Source organism: Rhipicephalus microplus, chromosome 10 (genome assembly GCF_043290135.1).
Source record: "Rhipicephalus microplus isolate Deutch F79 chromosome 10, USDA_Rmic, whole genome shotgun sequence".
Taxonomy (NCBI): Eukaryota; Metazoa; Arthropoda; class Arachnida; order Ixodida; family Ixodidae; genus Rhipicephalus; species Rhipicephalus microplus.
The window spans coordinates 9,073,559-9,091,320 of record NC_134709.1 but is presented as its reverse complement, the minus strand read 5'-3'; the positions used below and the strand labels follow the sequence as shown (position 1 = coordinate 9,091,320).

At 43.8% G+C, this 17,762-nt stretch overlaps 1 protein-coding gene across 3 annotated transcripts in view; it reads right to left on the bottom strand.

The window, feature by feature from the left end:
• Positions 1 to 1,203: 1,203 nt before the first annotated feature.
• Positions 1,204 to 17,762, bottom strand: part of rictor (rapamycin-insensitive companion of Tor) — a 114,355-nt gene continuing 97,796 nt past the window's right edge. For all 3 annotated transcript variants that reach the window (XM_075874996.1, XM_037431659.2, XM_075874997.1), the window contains one exon: positions 1,204 to 17,756. In XM_075874996.1, the coding sequence (XP_075731111.1) occupies positions 17,676 to 17,756 (81 nt within the window). In that variant the 3' untranslated portion in view covers positions 1,204 to 17,675. The remainder of the gene's footprint in view (positions 17,757 to 17,762) is intronic.

Below are 17,762 nucleotides of genomic sequence, written 5' to 3'. Positions count from 1 at the left end.
TGTACTTGCAGCATGAACGAACATCAGTACTCAATATAGTAATAACTAAATTGAATCATTTGGCATCAACTGATTATGAAAGCTTACTGCAACACATTTTATTTTGAATATATGACTGCAATAAATTCTAAACAAAAGAGAGGTAATGCGATACAACGTGTTGGAATGCTTGATTGTCGTACACTTACCACGAGCCTTTGTTCCAAGCAATCAGTGAAAATCACAAAATTTTAGTTCGTGTGAAAATTATATTCATGTTAGCGTAGAGCAGACTCAGCATAGAGATTGCCCTATGCCAAGATGAAAGTTGATGGCTCATTTTCTGGTTATCATAATCTGACAATGTATTCACAAAAGTACACGCAAGCTAAAGCAGTGGTTCAAGAGTAACGTAGACCTGCACCTGCGGCATCTCATATAGCACATATAGTATACTAGATTTAATTATTGATATAGTATACAAGCTGTTTTAGCGAACTTTTGTCATGGTTCAAATATCCAGAATGAACAATACTGCCACCACAGTATTGTTCACTGTCCTCTTGAGCAGCTCAGAATATTTTTTTCACATTATTACTCAGCTTTTGGAGCACAAGACTTATTAATAACATCTAGGGTTCTACGTCTCGAAACCACGGTATGATTACGAGGGGCGCTTAAGTGGGGGGCTCCGAAAATTTCGACCATCTGGTGTTCCTTAGCGTGCACTGACATGGCACAGTATAAGGGCCTCTACCACTTCGCCTAAAAGTGGCCGTTGCGGCTGAAATACAACTCGCAACCTGCGAGTCAGCAGCGAAGCGCCATAGCCGCTACGTCACCGCGGCAGACTAGGGCACAAAGCTTTTGGCACAAAGCTTTTGGCACAAAGCTTATGATGAGGAAGTTACAAAGTCTATTGACAAGTACTGATGTAATTTGTTTATGTAATGATAATTGCTACTGTTTTGATTTTTTCAGGCTAGAAAGTGTGAGCACATCTTCCAGTTAATACTGGCTTTCCTGCCTCAGCTGAGGTATTAAATGATTTTCTTTTCATTGCAATAATTTCCAATGCATTCAGCAAGAGTATCTAGGGCACGTCTGAGGTTTACAGGAAAATACATTCTTTTTTTTTTTCCCGATGCATAGCATACTGCTGTACTGAAAAGTAGCAGTTAGTTTGTCATGTTGGAGCACGCAAGAATGAGACAATACACCCAGTCAAGCTGTTTTTTTTTTCTTTTTCTAAAATGGGAGTTTCCGTATTTACACAGGAGTGTTTCAAACAAGACTATCATCTGATATGTTCAGGAGGCAAAACAGTAAATCAATATCTTTCCATAAAGACAAAACAAAAAGGCAATATTACTATATCCAGCCCTTTACGCACATAGCAAAATACTAGTAGAAATATATTTACAGCTCTCGTTCTGGAAGTCGCTGTCACACTTGGCAGGGAAGGCACATGAAACAAAACCCCTAACGCAGATTATATTTTTCTCCTTCGAAAACTAGGTTTCACTAAAAATGTACAATGTCCGAGTATAGCGCTACATATCACACATTGAATAAATACAGGAAACAATCAGGTTGTACCCAAACAAACCCTGCTTATAAGCTGAACAACGAACAAAAACGCCATTTGCACAAGGAATCAACCACTATTTCTATTTTCAGCCTCTCCCGCATCTTTGGTAGCAGATATGCAACAGTGCTCCAACTTTTACATTAAAACAGAGCCACACATTCAGTGGCACATATTCAAGCTTCACAAATGAATTCATGAATGTGATCATCACTACTTAGAGTGTGGCTACACTGTAAAAGCATTTCAGGGCTTCGTGGCAGCGTAAAACATTGCCTCACCATCACTTACACAAAGCAATATCTCATACAGTTAAAGCTCGATCTAACGAGACCAGATTTCAAGAAGTTCCCGACTTAACAAAAGAATTTCAATCCCCCGCAAATACTCATGGGGCTCTGTGTTATCATCAACCCGGATTATTGAACTAACTTAGCCACCAAGCCCTCTTTCATGAAGTTTTTCCCGAAATATCAGGGTAACAAAGCAGTAACTTCCTTCGAAATTGCGCAGAGACAAGTCCTTCTTAGAGTGTGCACTCTAATGCTATCGCATTAAAACATACAGGCACTCCATTCCCTCGTGGCTCCAACTTTAGTCAGACAATGCTGCACACTGTGCCCATGTGAGAAGGAATAGACTCGGAAATCAATATAGTGCTCTTACGTACTGGATGGTTCTATGAGCGACGGTTCTTGATTTTGCGATTTCATGGCATTGATCATCTCTTTTCAAATTTCTGGCTCACCCTGCTCGCACAATCACTGCATTTATTCTTTATGTGTTCACATATGGTCGGCCATAATTGCTTTACGTAACTGTATTTCTGCTCCACTTTGTCTCGACATGGTGCCCCCGATATCTGGACTGGCCTCATCATGCGCAAGAGTATATTGCAGGTCAGAACAACAGCCTGGTAGCTTGCCGTTGCAGCAGCATTCCAATAATAGATTTCAAAGAGCCAAGAAATACCTTTATCCACATTACAAACTTCTCGATTTAACAAAATAATTCCAGCATCGCAATCACTTTGTTAGATTGAGTTTCAACTGCATTACCACAGACTTGCACCTGGTAGCCTAAATTTCTAGTGAGTACAATGGAAACAAAATTACAGTACCTCTCCTTGTTGGCAATGTAATTAGGTTAAACAAGGGATGGCTGAGGCCAAGAATGACATTGAAAACAGCACACTAGTATTCGTAAAAGATGGCAAGAGAGACAACCATATAGAATTTTACTAATCTACTACTGCCGAGCGAAAAGATAGATATCAAATCAGTTTTGCTTTCAGTGACCTACAAGACAGTTCAGAAGGATTCAGACATCAGAAGTGCATGAATACCCAGGAAACACTGTATAAACTTTCAGTAATGCTCAAAATTTATGAGGCTGGAAACTATAAAACTAAGTGGAAAGATGAAAAGATACAACCACAAATTTAACAACTGCACATAACTTGAAACCTCATATTTGTGAATGTGCCATTTCGTTTAGCGAAATAAGGTACAGCTGGCAAGCTATTTTGCACACATCCTGTGACAGAATGGAATAAACCATCATGAGAGAACAAGAGGGAGAAAACAGCCAATAGGGAAGCTGAGGGAATACAGAAATGTTTTTCAACTCGTGAAGAAAAGCGAAAGCATAGCTGAACATCAATATAGGAAAGCATTGTTTCTCAAAGCTTGAAATTGAAGAGCATGATGACTTTAACAATTTATTTGTTTAAGTGTCTTGACTGGGCTCTAAATTGTGTGGCAATGTCACGAGGCGATTGGTGGGGAAGAGGCTGGTTGCAATTGTTGCAAATTATCGGCACGAAATTGGAGTAAGCCAGTCAGAAATTTGATTCTACAGCCCTAGTGCTCACATTTCGATCCAGTTCAAGTTATCCACAGAATATTAAATATCTGTTCAAAATGTTATGACTGGCAAGGCATGGATTTGGCCTGCAAGAGACGCTCATCCGCGTACGGTCTAAACTCGATCCGCGTCCAGCAGAAATGCAAAAGGCGTCTGCGCACACTGCAGGGAATGTGCATTAGCATCGCTGGGACACACAGTTGCCATTTGACAAGAAGCACGAGCACGGACCGGGGGATATAAAAGGAGTGTAGCATGTGCGCTGGGTGCTCTTTTACTGGCCTTCTTTTTGGCCTGTCATGTCTCCTGTAAAGGCACGTGTCGACGCCTGGTGCGTTGGACGCTTGTAAATACGTAAACAAATCGTGTGTTCTTGTCATCAAAAAGCCTCGCAAGAGTTTCGCCTGCCCTGGGGTTTGAATGACAGCCTATGCCCTGCTCTTCGGTCACATTAACTGGTTGGCTGTGGCGGGATTCGGTTGAATCTGGTTTGCGTTCTTTCCTGGTACCGATGATGGCGAGTGCTTACTTTCCGTAGAGATTCCACCAAGTGTTTTGGATAGATAGATTGGTTGCTGCTTTATGAAGGCAGTGTTTATTAGAGATACCTTCACAACAGTTAGAGCCACGGAAGTCTGCACAGGGTGACCACGAACTTGAACAGGTAGACGAAACCGGACTTAGTGCTTTTGTGCGAAGAGCTGGGTATTGATAGGAAGCTGTATTTAATACAGGCGATTTAAGGATTTTGGCGTGGATGAGGAGAGGCTTTGTGATTGTTGGGATCTCATACAGGCCAGGCATAAAGAAGTCAAAGAACGAGAGCGGCATGAATTTGAGAGAGACACCGCCAGGCGTAAAGAGGACGCTGAAGCTCATGAAAGGGAAATTGAATGACTGAGGCTTGAGCTTCGGACTGTCCTGGTGAAACGTGCGGTTGGTCAGGGTACAGTAAATGCAGAGATTCAAGATAGACCTGGCATGAGAAACATTGAACGCGCGGCTGAGCTAGCTGAAGAATGCAGCGTTCATCGCCAGTCGAAGATAACAGGCATCACAAGCATGGCCGAAATACAAGGACAACTCGATCGTAGAGAAAGGTTTTTCTCGACTTAGGGTAGGTGCGGTATCTTCAACTGAGCAGGAAGAGTGTGTAGATACACTCGTCAAACCAAAAAGCATGCAGTTGGAGGTGCTATCATCAGTAGATAGGGAGGTAGATGGGCAGGATGGCGAAAATGGGTCACTTGTGGTGATTTCATCAATCAATGTGGAGAAAGGGACAAAGGTTATAATAATTTGGAAATGCACGGTTCTTTAAGTGAGGTGGACGCCGATCCATTTTTAATGGTTTCTTAGGTTGCAGCGGGCACTTCCTCAAAGATCATGAGTATGTTGATATCGAGCTAAAGGAAAGTGTGTGCGTTCAAGTCAGGTTCGTTCGGAAGCTCCCCTGCATGCTACCGAAGGTCAATCCTTCAGTTTGGATCACCTGGTTTCTGCCTCACGGATAAAGCATCCGTGAAGCTTCCCAGTGTATTTGTGCGGATTTCCGGACATGCGTCTAAAAGAATGTGCTTAAAAGGGACATTTTGTCTAGGTCCATTGGCATGTGAAGGGATTCCATTGCATGGTTTGGGGTACGATCACCTAAGTGTAAAGCTAAGTGGTCACCACCATAGTGTAGGCTTCAGTTGTACGAAAAAGATTAGGAAAGGAGCCATGCAGTACATTACACCAGGGGGATCTCGGGAGAGCTGAGTGTTCTCAGCATTGGTATTGGGTAGAGTGCATCCCTCCCCACAAGGCAGAAGTCCAACTTGGCCTACCAGTCCAACAGCATGGCAAGGTGGACAGGAACCAGCCACTGCAGACTGTGGTCTTTTTCAGCACTGTGTTCCACTTTCGGCCAATGGACAAACACGCAGCGGTGACAGGGCCTTTGCACCAGTGCACGGTACTATGCTGGAACTGAGCGTGTGATGTTCTGTGAATTGTTGCGACGCCAAAGTGTGTCAACAGTTCTGTCTACTGTGTGATGTACGTGCGTGTTTGTGATGAATCAGGGTGGAGCCTACGAAGATGCGCAACGGCCGCTTCAGAGAGCAGTGCCACTGCAGCCCTTACGTGACCTCTTCGGGCAGCGGACAGGCTGTTTTAACTGGCAAGGCGAAGACCCGGTCTGCAATGAACGGTCATCGGCATACCTCCCAAACATGGTCCACGTCTTGCAGGAACGCAGGAAATGTCTGTGTACGCTGCAGAGAACACGCATCAGCGTCTCTGACACGTAGTCCACGTTAGAACAGAAACACGTGCGCGAACTGAGGATATAAAAGGCGCGTTGTGTGCGCGCTGGGAGCTCTCTTTCTGGCCTTTGCCTGGTCCTGTCGTCTCTCCTGTGAATACGCGTCTAGTGTGTTTGACGCTTGTAAATATGTAAATAAACCATGTGTTCTACGTAAAGAGCCTCGCGAGAGCTGCTCCTTCCGTGGTGCCTGGGTCAAAGCCTTTGCCGTGCTCCTCAGTCACATCAATGTGCACTGCGGGGGTTTCGAGCTGCAACTAGCCTGGAACCCCTCAGGGAAGAGGCCATAGTACAAATGTACAATGTGTGTATGAGAAGTTGAACAAAACAACCCCCTCGGTGCACATCAAGTCAAACCGTGATGTCCAAGAAATCGTAGCTTTAGCTTAAGTTTCAAGGTGTCCAAAACATTTGGCTTTACAAAAAGCAGTAATAGGGTTGCTTTTGACCTGTCTGTGTGATGTTGAAGGTAACTTGTAAGGGTTCAGGGCTATGGTTAACCCGAGAACCCCTCGGGGAACAGGCGAAGACCGACAGAAACCATGTCTACTGATCGGAACCCAGGCCGCAACTGCCCGCTGCCAGCGACGTGCCAAGAGCGCACCGGCGATCGTCGTCTTCCTCTTCTACCTCTAATCGGCATGCTTGCGGCTGCCGCTTCCATACTGCCTCCTCCCCTCGGGAAAAGTGCAGAGGAGATGCCGCATAGATGGAGAGGCTATCCTTGACCCTGGCAGACTGCATGTGGCACACAAGACCACATGACGGCGCAGTAGATTCCCGCAGGGGAGCCAACGCCGCCACCACCACCCGAAAACAGAGGCACACCCAACTCGCAACTGTCTCGCATGACAGAACTTCGATGCTCCTCGTGCAGCATCGGTCCCGGCAAATCATAAACCGATGTGTTTCGTTGCTGTTGTAGCTGCCCGGACCTCTCACGCGCAGGGGGCGGCCACTCATCCAGGTAGGAGTCATTGACTGCTGGCGACCTCGGAAGCCATGTTGCGACGTCCACACAGAAGGCTTAGCTGTCTGTGCTTTCGGCAGTCACTCTTCGGCTTTTGCTGATCTTAGTATCTTAGTGCCACATCGACTTTGAGAGATGTGTGCCTTGACCTCATTGTGGTACCCGTCTGCGTCGTTGCTGAACGACCTGGTGTACGCCGCCTCAGCTCAGATTTGGTCAACGGCATCATCTCCGATGGAGACGGTTTCTTACATGATCCTAGCATTGGTTTCTTACGCATTCCCTCTTCACTCCTCTCGGCCTTTTTGAACTTCTCAGTGTCGTCCAAAATTTCTGCGGCTCTCTCATCCTCAGCACTTGAGGCACTGTTCACGTCATCCACGACCTTTGCATTGTTGGTGTCCACGCACTGCACCTCGTCCCATTTGCCATCTTGGGTGGTGCCTTTGTCTTCCTCATAGTACATGACTTCGTTTATGCACTCCGCGAGTTCAGTGTCTGCGCTGTCAAGTGCTCCTTCCCAGGCATCTCCTGCGTCCTGTTGGGCTTGCTCTTTATGAAAGGCCACCACTTCAACATTCAGTAACTCCTCCGCCTGTTCTTCGCTGTCATGGCGGTCAACGACTGCATAACCAACACTCACGTAATCTACTTCGGCGTTTATTGCATCGCCTACATGCCCTGTGGCCTCCACATCAATGCACGGCACGTAATGGTGACTTTTAAAGACGACAGTTTTTCTTGGGGGCCTTTGACGCAAAAATTTTGGTATGTCTGTCTGTCCATTTATCTGTTTGTCCACTCTTAACGGCAGCGGGCACTTTAAACGGCACCAGCGGATACCCCGAACGGCCGACACCATCCGCAGCACCCACCAATGTTCTTCAAGATTAAGCGTTCATACTTGTTTGATTGTAAATTAAAAAGCCATTATCGCACATATCTGAGGCACATGGCAACACGCATATATTCTGTACGTGCGCCTTTTACTAGAAAAGGCATACATAAGTTATTCTAAGGACTGTAGCGTTTATCACGCAGCGCTGACCATGCAACGCTTGCACGAAAAGGAAAGTGTTTCCAACGCTTTCCTAAGATGACATGGTGGTGGCACCTGCCCGTAGCCTTGCGTTCTACACCTTATCACCTCTGAGATCGGCGCGTACGCCCATCTCAAAGCCGCGCGTTCCATTTTACAAGATAACTGCCAGATGGCATTCATGTCTCACGTGTGACGTGACATGGTGCGCTCGTTAGCCTCCACTGCACATTTGAGGCACTCTAACGCAGCGCCTCCAGAATACCATTAACCGATTTTCTTGCGCAGAACATCAAATAAACGTTTTGGTCAATCTCTTCAGATGCAAGAATATCGTCTTGCGACGACATTTGCAGATTAACATGCAGATACGGGGCCAATTTTTCATTTTCTTTTCTTCCTTTTCCTCTTCTCCCCAAGGTCACCATTCACATCATCAGCAGCACCGTCTCTGGCCACAGCGCCGGCTCGCCTCACGTTGTCCTTTAATGTGGCGTCTGCTGCCACGCTTACTGCAGCGATGTTACACATCGCCAACGAAACACATCGGCACCCGAGAGCTCGCTCGTACCATGCTCGTACCGAGGGTCACTCGTGCGCAGTTACGACGCCGAGGCAGGTGGTGAGACACAAGGGGGCCCAAAAGGACTGTCTGGAGGTTGTGGCTCGTAGTGGTGCTCCCGAAAGGTGGCCTCCAACTTTTCGAGCAAAGTGGGCAGCTCCTTGAGAGAAGGGAAGAATGGCCCAACAGGTGTCGCTGGAAGTGGGGGTGGCATCGCCGCACAACGGGCCGGACCTCAACGGTCTCAGGAGTAGTGGGGTCCGCCCAACGAAAAAGCTTTTGCGTGGTCCGAATATAATCGCGCAGACCCTCCTCTGCATATTGCGTTCGGGCGTCGAGCTCAGGCCGGATACGGTTGTCGTAGGCAACTGGTAGGACCCGCCGAAGCACGTCGGACTCCGAGAAGCTGCTAATGGCCGAGTATACGAAAAGGTCGTCAATCAAATCGATAATAAATTTCCTCACGTCTTGGCCAGAAAAAGTGGGCACGGTCAGCGGTCGCCACTCCCATAAACTTTAGAAATATAGACGAGAACGAATTTTTTACAGCCAGATATTCTGCATTTACTTGGATGTATAGAACACACCCTAAGCACTGTCACTCAAGGGAGGAACCAATGTAATTAACAGCAACAAAAATTTTTGTTACCATTACACAAACATTACATTACGAATACTTCTGGTCATCTGTGAGCAGATCATTATCCTACAGTGTTTATACATAAAAAAGTCAGTAAAAAGGGAAGCTTACAATTTGATTAACGAATTTCTGTGAACTATTTGCCCCCGCCAATTTTTTTTTTTCGGTCACGTTTTTACCTTAACTGTAGCATTTTCGCAACTATCCAAACTTCTTGCAACCTCGCACATTTCCAGCCATATTCGAATGCATCTATGACCAATACAGGTATAAAAAAGCGCAAAGTTCGGCTCCCCACACGGGAGCCTTGTTCACAGTGACTCAGGGTCACTGTGAACAAGGCTTCCATGTGGGGAGCCAAACCGTCTTTTTAATTTTTGTGGTTTTTTTACCTTGGCCGGCGTTTTTGTTACTTTGCACTATGTTTGCCCCGACCAGACGGGATTCCGTTGGACCCTCGACTGTATACAAAAGGCGTGGTCTCACTTATGCTCTTCATGTTTTAATTATCAAATATCATGCACCCAAAATGGTAACATTGTCCAGACATTGTTATGTTGTAACACCACACAAGCCCACTTCCATTACATAACATAACAGCATTCATTTTTATTGTAATAGCAATCATATGGACACTCTCGGCTGGATTTTGCCACCGGCATAGGCGTCACTCATCATATGTGTATCTACATAAAAATGTATACGTATCTATATAAATACGCAAGAAAGAAATATAATCTAGAAAAAAACTCCGGTGCACGGAATCGAACGTGGGACCTCTCAAGTGTGAATGCGAGGCCCTGACCACTGGGCTACGAAGGAGCATCTCCTTCAACATTTAAATGGCAAGCTATTTATATACCACTTACTGCTGAAGAAGGGCATCTCGGGGGGAACTATCGTGTTTTCCGAATTACCAGCAAAATGGCCCAGTGAGCGCACGTCGCCACATTGTCACATGCTCTCATCTCCCACGCGCACTTTGCCTCGCGGAGAGGAGCTGGGTGGACGCTCGCTCGCGTGCCCTTATCTCGCGGTGGGGAGGATCGTACCTCTTGGCTCGCCTTGGGCTTTCACCAGAACGATTCCGTTGTAGTTACAGGGCGCACAAAGGTCACCGCGATCATTGCACAGTCTACTTTTGCAAAAAGGGCGCGCTTTTCAGACAAAGCAAAGTGATAACAGAGGCGCTTATTCGCATTCATCTGTACTTGTGAGTATATTTTGTGCGTGATTTGTGCGTGAGAAATGCAGGGTGCATTTCAATCTGCTTGCCATTCCGCGTATAACCTTCTAATTTGTTGCTATCACGTTCATTGCTTTGCCTTTGCGGCAAAACTGTGACTTCTCTTGTTTAGTGTCAATCACGACAAAAAAAATGAAAAAAAGGAGATAACTGCATGCACGAACATTCACTAAATTCCCCAAACAAAAGTGACATGTCATTCAGTATGTTTGTGCAATGTTTCTTCCAAGAGTTGCATTGTTCTCCTTAAATGGCTAGTAAACAGGCTCAGACCTCTTTTTACACCTCGCAAGCAAGCTCGCCAACTCGTACTATAGATCGCAGCAATCACATTTTCCTAATACTAAGCGCTGTGCACCATACAGACTCTACATTTCGAAAAACGATGCCGCACCTGTTTCCTTCACCTGACCGATCCTCCACGTACGCTCACAGAGACAAAAGCTTGTCCATGGGCAACTTTACGTACTACTGAGCTCATTGATTGGTTCTTTGCCCTATGAAACAGCACCTTGGTCCTGCGATCATGCAGTTTTGGCGGTGCAGTCCGCATTCGTTTTCCTGTGCTGTCCCTCGGCCATTTGGTAGAGCTTGAGACTACAGAGAGAAATGGTATTTCCAGAACGAAAGCCTGGAATATAAGAGATAAAGAGGTGTCTCCCTACTTTAGAGCTAGCAAAGGGGTGCTCCTCGAAATGCGCTTTCTCTGCGGCACTGCTATGACACGTGCTCATGTCGGGGATGCCCTGCTCGATCGTTGCCTATGTACTGATGACGTATCGCTTGACGTCATGTCACATTGCTGAAGTGGGCAGAGTCACAACGACGGGCTACGCCTTTCCCCTCCCTATGGCAGAGAAGGGTGACGAGGCAACGCGAAAATTTGAAACCTGCTGAAACGGAAGTTTTAACTCCTGTAACTTCCTTATTATAGCAGACATTCGCAAAATTTTTACGGCAGCATGTTTACATAGCAAAAGCGTGCATATTTTCCTCCATAACAATTTTTGGACCTCAGGATTGTTTACTGGCACTTTAAGGGCCCCCTCACCAGGTTTGAGCATTGAAAATAAACAGGTGTGGCTCATGTGATTTTATCTGTGAAGTACGAAGAGATTCTTGAGAAAGCAGCGCTTTGAGCAAGAGTTGAAGTCACACACACACACACAATGCTTGGAATTCGACTGACCATAGCACAGGACTTCGGTTTATCGTTCAATGCAAAGCATGCTATGTTGCCATTGGGAACGCAGCCCAAAGCAAAGCAGAAACAAAAGATGAGAAAGAGGCACTGTTCGTCACATGAACATGCAGCATCAGTGGAACAGATGCGATCGCCCACGAAAAGAAGACGTGGTCAGGCAATACCACAAGCACATCAAGAACTTGGACTGCTTCTGCTTTGGCACTAAAGAAATAAAGAAAAAAAACAGCTCCAATGTTGCAACAGTGCCTCGTCTCACATGTGCTCCACAAACACGACAAGCTCCCTTGACTGGAATGCCACATACATGTGATAGCCCAGACAAAGAGGGAAAGCTCTGTTGAGCACAGAAGCAGAACAATTAAATTACTTCCAACTCTTCCGGTACCGAACAGACTTGGAAAACAATTTCGGTAAAACGCGTCCTAGACAACATTATACAATTTACAAGGTGCCTAACTAAAATTAGGAATAGAGCCAAGTGAGAGCTCCTGTAAGGGCATGATGGGAGACCAGTAGGCTTGATGCGATTATGGTTTGTGCAATTGAACATACACGCCACATAATTTTCATAATAATGTAGTCCTTCATATCAGCCCCATGAAAAGAATACTAAACAGTTTTTGCTGTACACAATACACATGCAGCATCAGAGGTGACCAAGGGTGCTATGTTAAACACTGTAAAATGCTCGGAATATTGACAGATCCTGTAACAAAGGAAGGCGCCGCAGCCCTGTGATTCAATCGGGGCTAATAAGGTTGCAAATTCGTTGATGTGGCGAAATTCGTTAATGTGACCGTTCAAAATAAGAACACGCAAGGTTGATCGAGGACATGCTTCTGTGGAGATGAAGAAAAGGCCGCAAGGGCAGAGTTCTTGCGAAGTGCGACAATTTAGGGCTAGGTAAAGAACATACTTTTTTTCTCACTGCCTTCAGCATGTGTTGCATCAGTGTGATATTGGCTCATATGCTTACACCAGAACCATAATCACCTTTAGTGGCCGGATTCACAGTGACATAAAGCGGTCATCGCAAAAAATTGTGCATACCAGTTATTACTGAAATCATACAGCTGCATTTCATTCCGTGAGCACTGTACATGTGTAGGTGCACCGTGTACTCCCCAACTGATTGGCAATGCTTTTCATAGTTCAGTTTCTGAAAGCACATACTGAATTGGCATGGCACACTACTCGCAGTGGTCTTCAAATTGACAAAACGCAAGAGAGCAAAGAGGGAATGCTAAAATTAAGTTTTACAGCAAGTGTAAAAATGACTCTTAGAAATAAGCCAACATCCTGAAATTTCAAACACTGATTGGTTTTTCATGTTCATTACGTATTCAATTTAATAAGCTACTGAAGAAGGGCTGCCATTACTAGACTATGTAAGGCAGACAGATCGCTGTATCGATGTCCGTCCAAGTGAACATCTCAATAAGGTGCGCAAAGGATTGGATGGGCATCTCGCACATCACTATCAAGAATGTGAGTGAGAACCTTTTTTTCAATAGCAGACTCGGACATTGACTATAGACTGATTAACCAGGCAGCTGAGGTGAAGAGGGGTGATTTAATTGTGGTTAGTGCTTCTTCAATTGCCTTGACAAGCAAGGAACTGCACTGTCTGGAGTGGTGTATAAGACAGTCACATAATGAGTTCCTTGGAACTTCTGCAGATGCTATCGGCGTGTTGTCTGACCAAGTCTTCACCTAGACCCGTGCCAGCGTGAATGAACTCAGCATAGTGATAGCATGTTCTTTTTCCATTGTTTTTTTTTATTCTTGTCTTGTTTTAATGCTTTTTTTTTCTAAAGGCTACACCTATATATTTAGTGTTCCCTTCCAATAAAATTTCAGTTGAAAGTAGCGCCTGTCCTGTGCCCTTTGCTCATCTTACGTACGTGCCTTTAGCGCTTGCATAAGTTATGAGGCTCTAGAACCTAAAAAAATGCATGGGCAGATGTAAACTGTTAAATAAATTTCTAACATTAAATAAGAGTGTCAATTTTAGGCACCATTAGGAATCTGATCCCAGTTTGGACAATTCAATCAGATGTATAAGGCAGTCTTGCCCCGCACATTAAATACAGTATGTGGTGCTGTGGCAAAACACCTTCCTCAAAAAGTAGATGTTCAAATGGTGCTGTGCCATAGCTATAGTGCACTATACATAACATACAGCAGATGCGCATCATTTACAAGCAGCTCAGTTGATTGCACATCCAACTATCAATGGCAGTACATGTATGTGGCAAATACTATTTTGAATAAACCTTATTTTCTTGACCAATCGATTGCACAGAAATATATCCACCTCAACTTGCTCCCAAATGAAGAAGAAACTTGGACTCAATATTCAAAGGTCATTGACTAATGTCTATACTCTATGCAGACATTTCATTATCTGAACACTCCTAATGACTTTTTTTTTGGTTCCACAGCTTGAATAAACACAACTAAGAATGAGCCCATACTAAAAAGCACTGTCATGCATGTCTTTAGCCACTGCAGCTTTTCCTTCAATGCCACAGTGTAGCAAGAGTGCATTGCCACTGAAGTTGTGGACATACGTACACATAGCATATCGAATAACAAAAGTGGGCAAAGCGAAGGTTTGGCTGAAGTTCTGACAGGCAGATTATTTTTGCGAAGTGCTGGCAAAGAAGCATAGTGAACTGGTGGGGCAAGAAGCATAATGAACTGGTGGTGTAAAATAAAAGCAAAAGCTTAATGCCAACCCCTCATGCCCATCCCCCGCCCCCTTTTTTTTGTTCACAACGAGCACCCAAGACAAAACAGAACTAGTGACATCAATGCAATGACAAAGATATTGCCACAATTCATAAAAGTTATTAGCACGATATTGTACTCAATTTACAATGCAATTTAATGCTTTACTGACAGACAACTGACTAGTGCCAACCAGATACTGCCAATATGCTTAACATAGCAGATGTAGAAAAGTTAAGGTGGCTGCAATGTCATACTGCTGAGCCCTCCACTCTACAAGGTCTCAATACTGAATGATATTTGATTGTTTGCAGTTCCACATGTGTTGTTTACTATAAATATACCCTAACTTATGGCAAACCACATCTGCAGCAGCTCAAAAGGTAGAGAAAAGGTAATGGAAAGAAAAATGGTCAACAACCCACCTCAGCATTAATTTGCAAAGAAAACCTGTATGAATTTCTAAAAAAAAAGCCTCAGAGTGACTGAAAAAAACCTCCATGGAGCATGATGAACTCAGCTGGGCAGAAGGCTAATTGACCAAGTGTAAATGCGAAAAATCCCATTCATTCTTGATTTGCGCAACTAGTAGTTTGATAGTCGCATCTGCTTACATAGCTTCGATTAATAACTTCATTTAGTATGTCTTTATCGCCTCACAACTGTTCTTGAAGTAGCCATTATTGGCTCTATCACCTGCCCTAGCAAAGCGAAAAACTCCAGCTACAGAAACACCTTGTTTTAATTTGGAAGTTTTGAAAGCACTGATAACACAGTGGGCCGGCCAAAATTTAGGAACTTGTAAAGATACCCCAATTTCGAGTTTGAATAGTTCTGCGTCTGCTTCATGCCCCGGTCTTGACCAGAAGTATTTTTATTAGAGGTGTGTGAATATTCGAGTTTCAAATTTGCATCTAATAATATCTAATCAAATAATTTGACAGAATGAATATCTAAAACACAACAAAGGTCACTGCTGCAAATTGGTGAAGACAATGTGGCTAAAACAAATGTCAACTTCGTTACAGTAGGCCTTTCGTTACACACTTTCATTAACATCCTAGTTCAAAAGCGAGAACTTAATTACTTTAAAGATTACGTCATTTCTGTTTGCCATGGTTCCAGCAAAGAAGGCCAGGGTACAGCCTCGGAGACTATATTGGAGAGGTAACATAAAAAATATCCAGCTCAGACCTTATAATCAAGAGGTTCACAAAATACTTCAATGAGCTTCTGATACCAAGAAAGGATGACCCTTTGAAATACAGGAGAGAGAGTGGAAGCAGCACGTTATCTAGATATTGCCGAAATTGCTTTGCGATACCTCACAATTTCTGCTACTGAGGTGCCAAGTGAGCACATGTTTTCAACCGCAGTAAACATCGCAAAATCACCGAGAGAGAGCTTGGGGCAAGATCATGTAGAAAAGCTTGCGTTTTGTGTAAGAGAATTTGCAGCCTTTCAGTAGCCATGTTATGTGCCCAGGGACATGAGCAGATTCAATTTCTTTGTTCTTTCTTTCAGTTTTCCATAAAATCTTTTGCATCTGGCATTCAATTCAATATTTTAGGCCACTATTTATATAAGTCAAGTTTCACTGTTCCCACACCCCTCATTTTTATGCTAAAATATTCGCACACGATTTCAAACAACTTATTGCTCCTGCACAAGTAAAAAACATCCCTCACACAGGGCAATGAACATATTCTATTATATAAAATAACACTTTTCCATCTCGTTGCCACATATAAACTGGCAAATAACTATCACAAAGCAACGCTGACAGGTTTCATTATATTCATCAAGTGTAAGTAGGAATAAGCTACTAGATTGTAATACACGCACATACAGATACGCACACAAAAAGAAACTTATAACCCAAATCTAACACACCAACTAACACTACGTTAAAACAGCCCCTCAAGCAAAGAGAATACCAAGATTTTTTTGTTTTCATAAATACAAAAAACACGAGCACGCGCGCCATAGTATACCAGCAGCAAAAGGCACGCCTGGGTTTATGTACACATGCTGGAAACCCTTTACATATTTACAGAAGTCACATATGTACTGGTTACTATAAAAGCACCACACCGGGATAAGAGAAAATTGCAAACATGAGAACAATTTACAAAGCAGCTTGGCACATCCTTAATTCCTGGTTATGCAGTGACAAAAAAAAAAATGCTATGTCACATGTGTAACTTGCTGTTCATCCCCCTCACTCTCTTCCATTAGTGTCAAAATGCATGCAGTTAACTTGCACAACAACAAACACGAGATACTGTATTTGCATTAATGTAATGCAGACACAGATATAAAAGGTCTATCACTTTTCAAAGATAGGGAAAGTGTGAAAACATTACAATCACACATCAACTCGTGTTTTTAAACCAACAACATTTAAAAAATGTTTTCTACATAGCAAGATTTTGTTCACCAAACCTCACAAGACTGCATATTTCAAGCTTTGATATCTTAAAATGAGTGGCATTTTTGCCCAAAAAAATAGTTTTAAAAAAGAAAATCATGGAAGCTATAGTGTTTTGTCAAATGATGCCAACTAACTAATGCAATCGCAATCCAATATTTGGGCGACAAACAGAACAAGACCTTCCGCAATGTTAGCACCAGAAATCAAGTCAATGTAATTCTAACAAGTGACATGCAATTCAAAGAGCATTAGCTTTGACGACTAAAAACATTTCTAGAGGTTGGCATATTGGAGCTAGCAAATCTTTACATTCCTACATTTGCACGACAGATTTCCTGTAAACCTTATTTGCTTAGTGACCAAGGTCACTACATTTGATAGTGTAAATCCTTTGAATTTAAAACGAACTATTCTCCCAGCCGACAACTTTGGCAAAACGGAAAGCATTACATTCAGGCAAATACAGTAGCTCGCTTGCTTAACCGATGCGTAACGCACGAGTGCTACTCCACCTAAGCAGTACCACATTCAGAAGTACTGAATTCAGTTACTTCTTGTGGTACCAGGATTTGACATTTCGCACACAGTCATATTTAAACATCCCCACCCCAAAAGATCCTAGATGAACATTCAAACAGGCTGCCACATGTACAGCAATTTGCATAACTCACGTGTCCATGGGACAAACGCCAAGAGACATCTGCACCTCTCATCAACAACAAAGCAATGTTCACCTTAGCACTGTAGAGCCACTGCCAGAGAGTGCAATCACCGAGCGAAAATTACAACAATTGCTTTGGCTTTTTTTCAGCAAAGCTGAGCTCATCACAGTCTGATCCAGCATTTCTACTGCTGGGTAGCCAGGCTAAACTTGCTAAGCTCGTCACAGCTGTACAACATTCGATTGCAAGCCAACGAACTTGCGAACTATGTACTTGATTTGGAGCCATTTGGCATCACATATTGGTAGATGCTTTTCCCTAAAACACCCAAGCAGGACACAGCAAGGTTTGACCGCAATGTTGGAGAGAACGGCACTGGCAGTTTGCAGATGCCAAGGTTTACGTCTTGCAGATCACTATTTTTGGTTGGCATTGCTTCTTTCAGGCCTCCGATTCCTCCTTAGGTGGCATTACCACCACATGTGGTATCCTCAATATACATTCTGCTTCCTCGAAAAATTGCTGAAA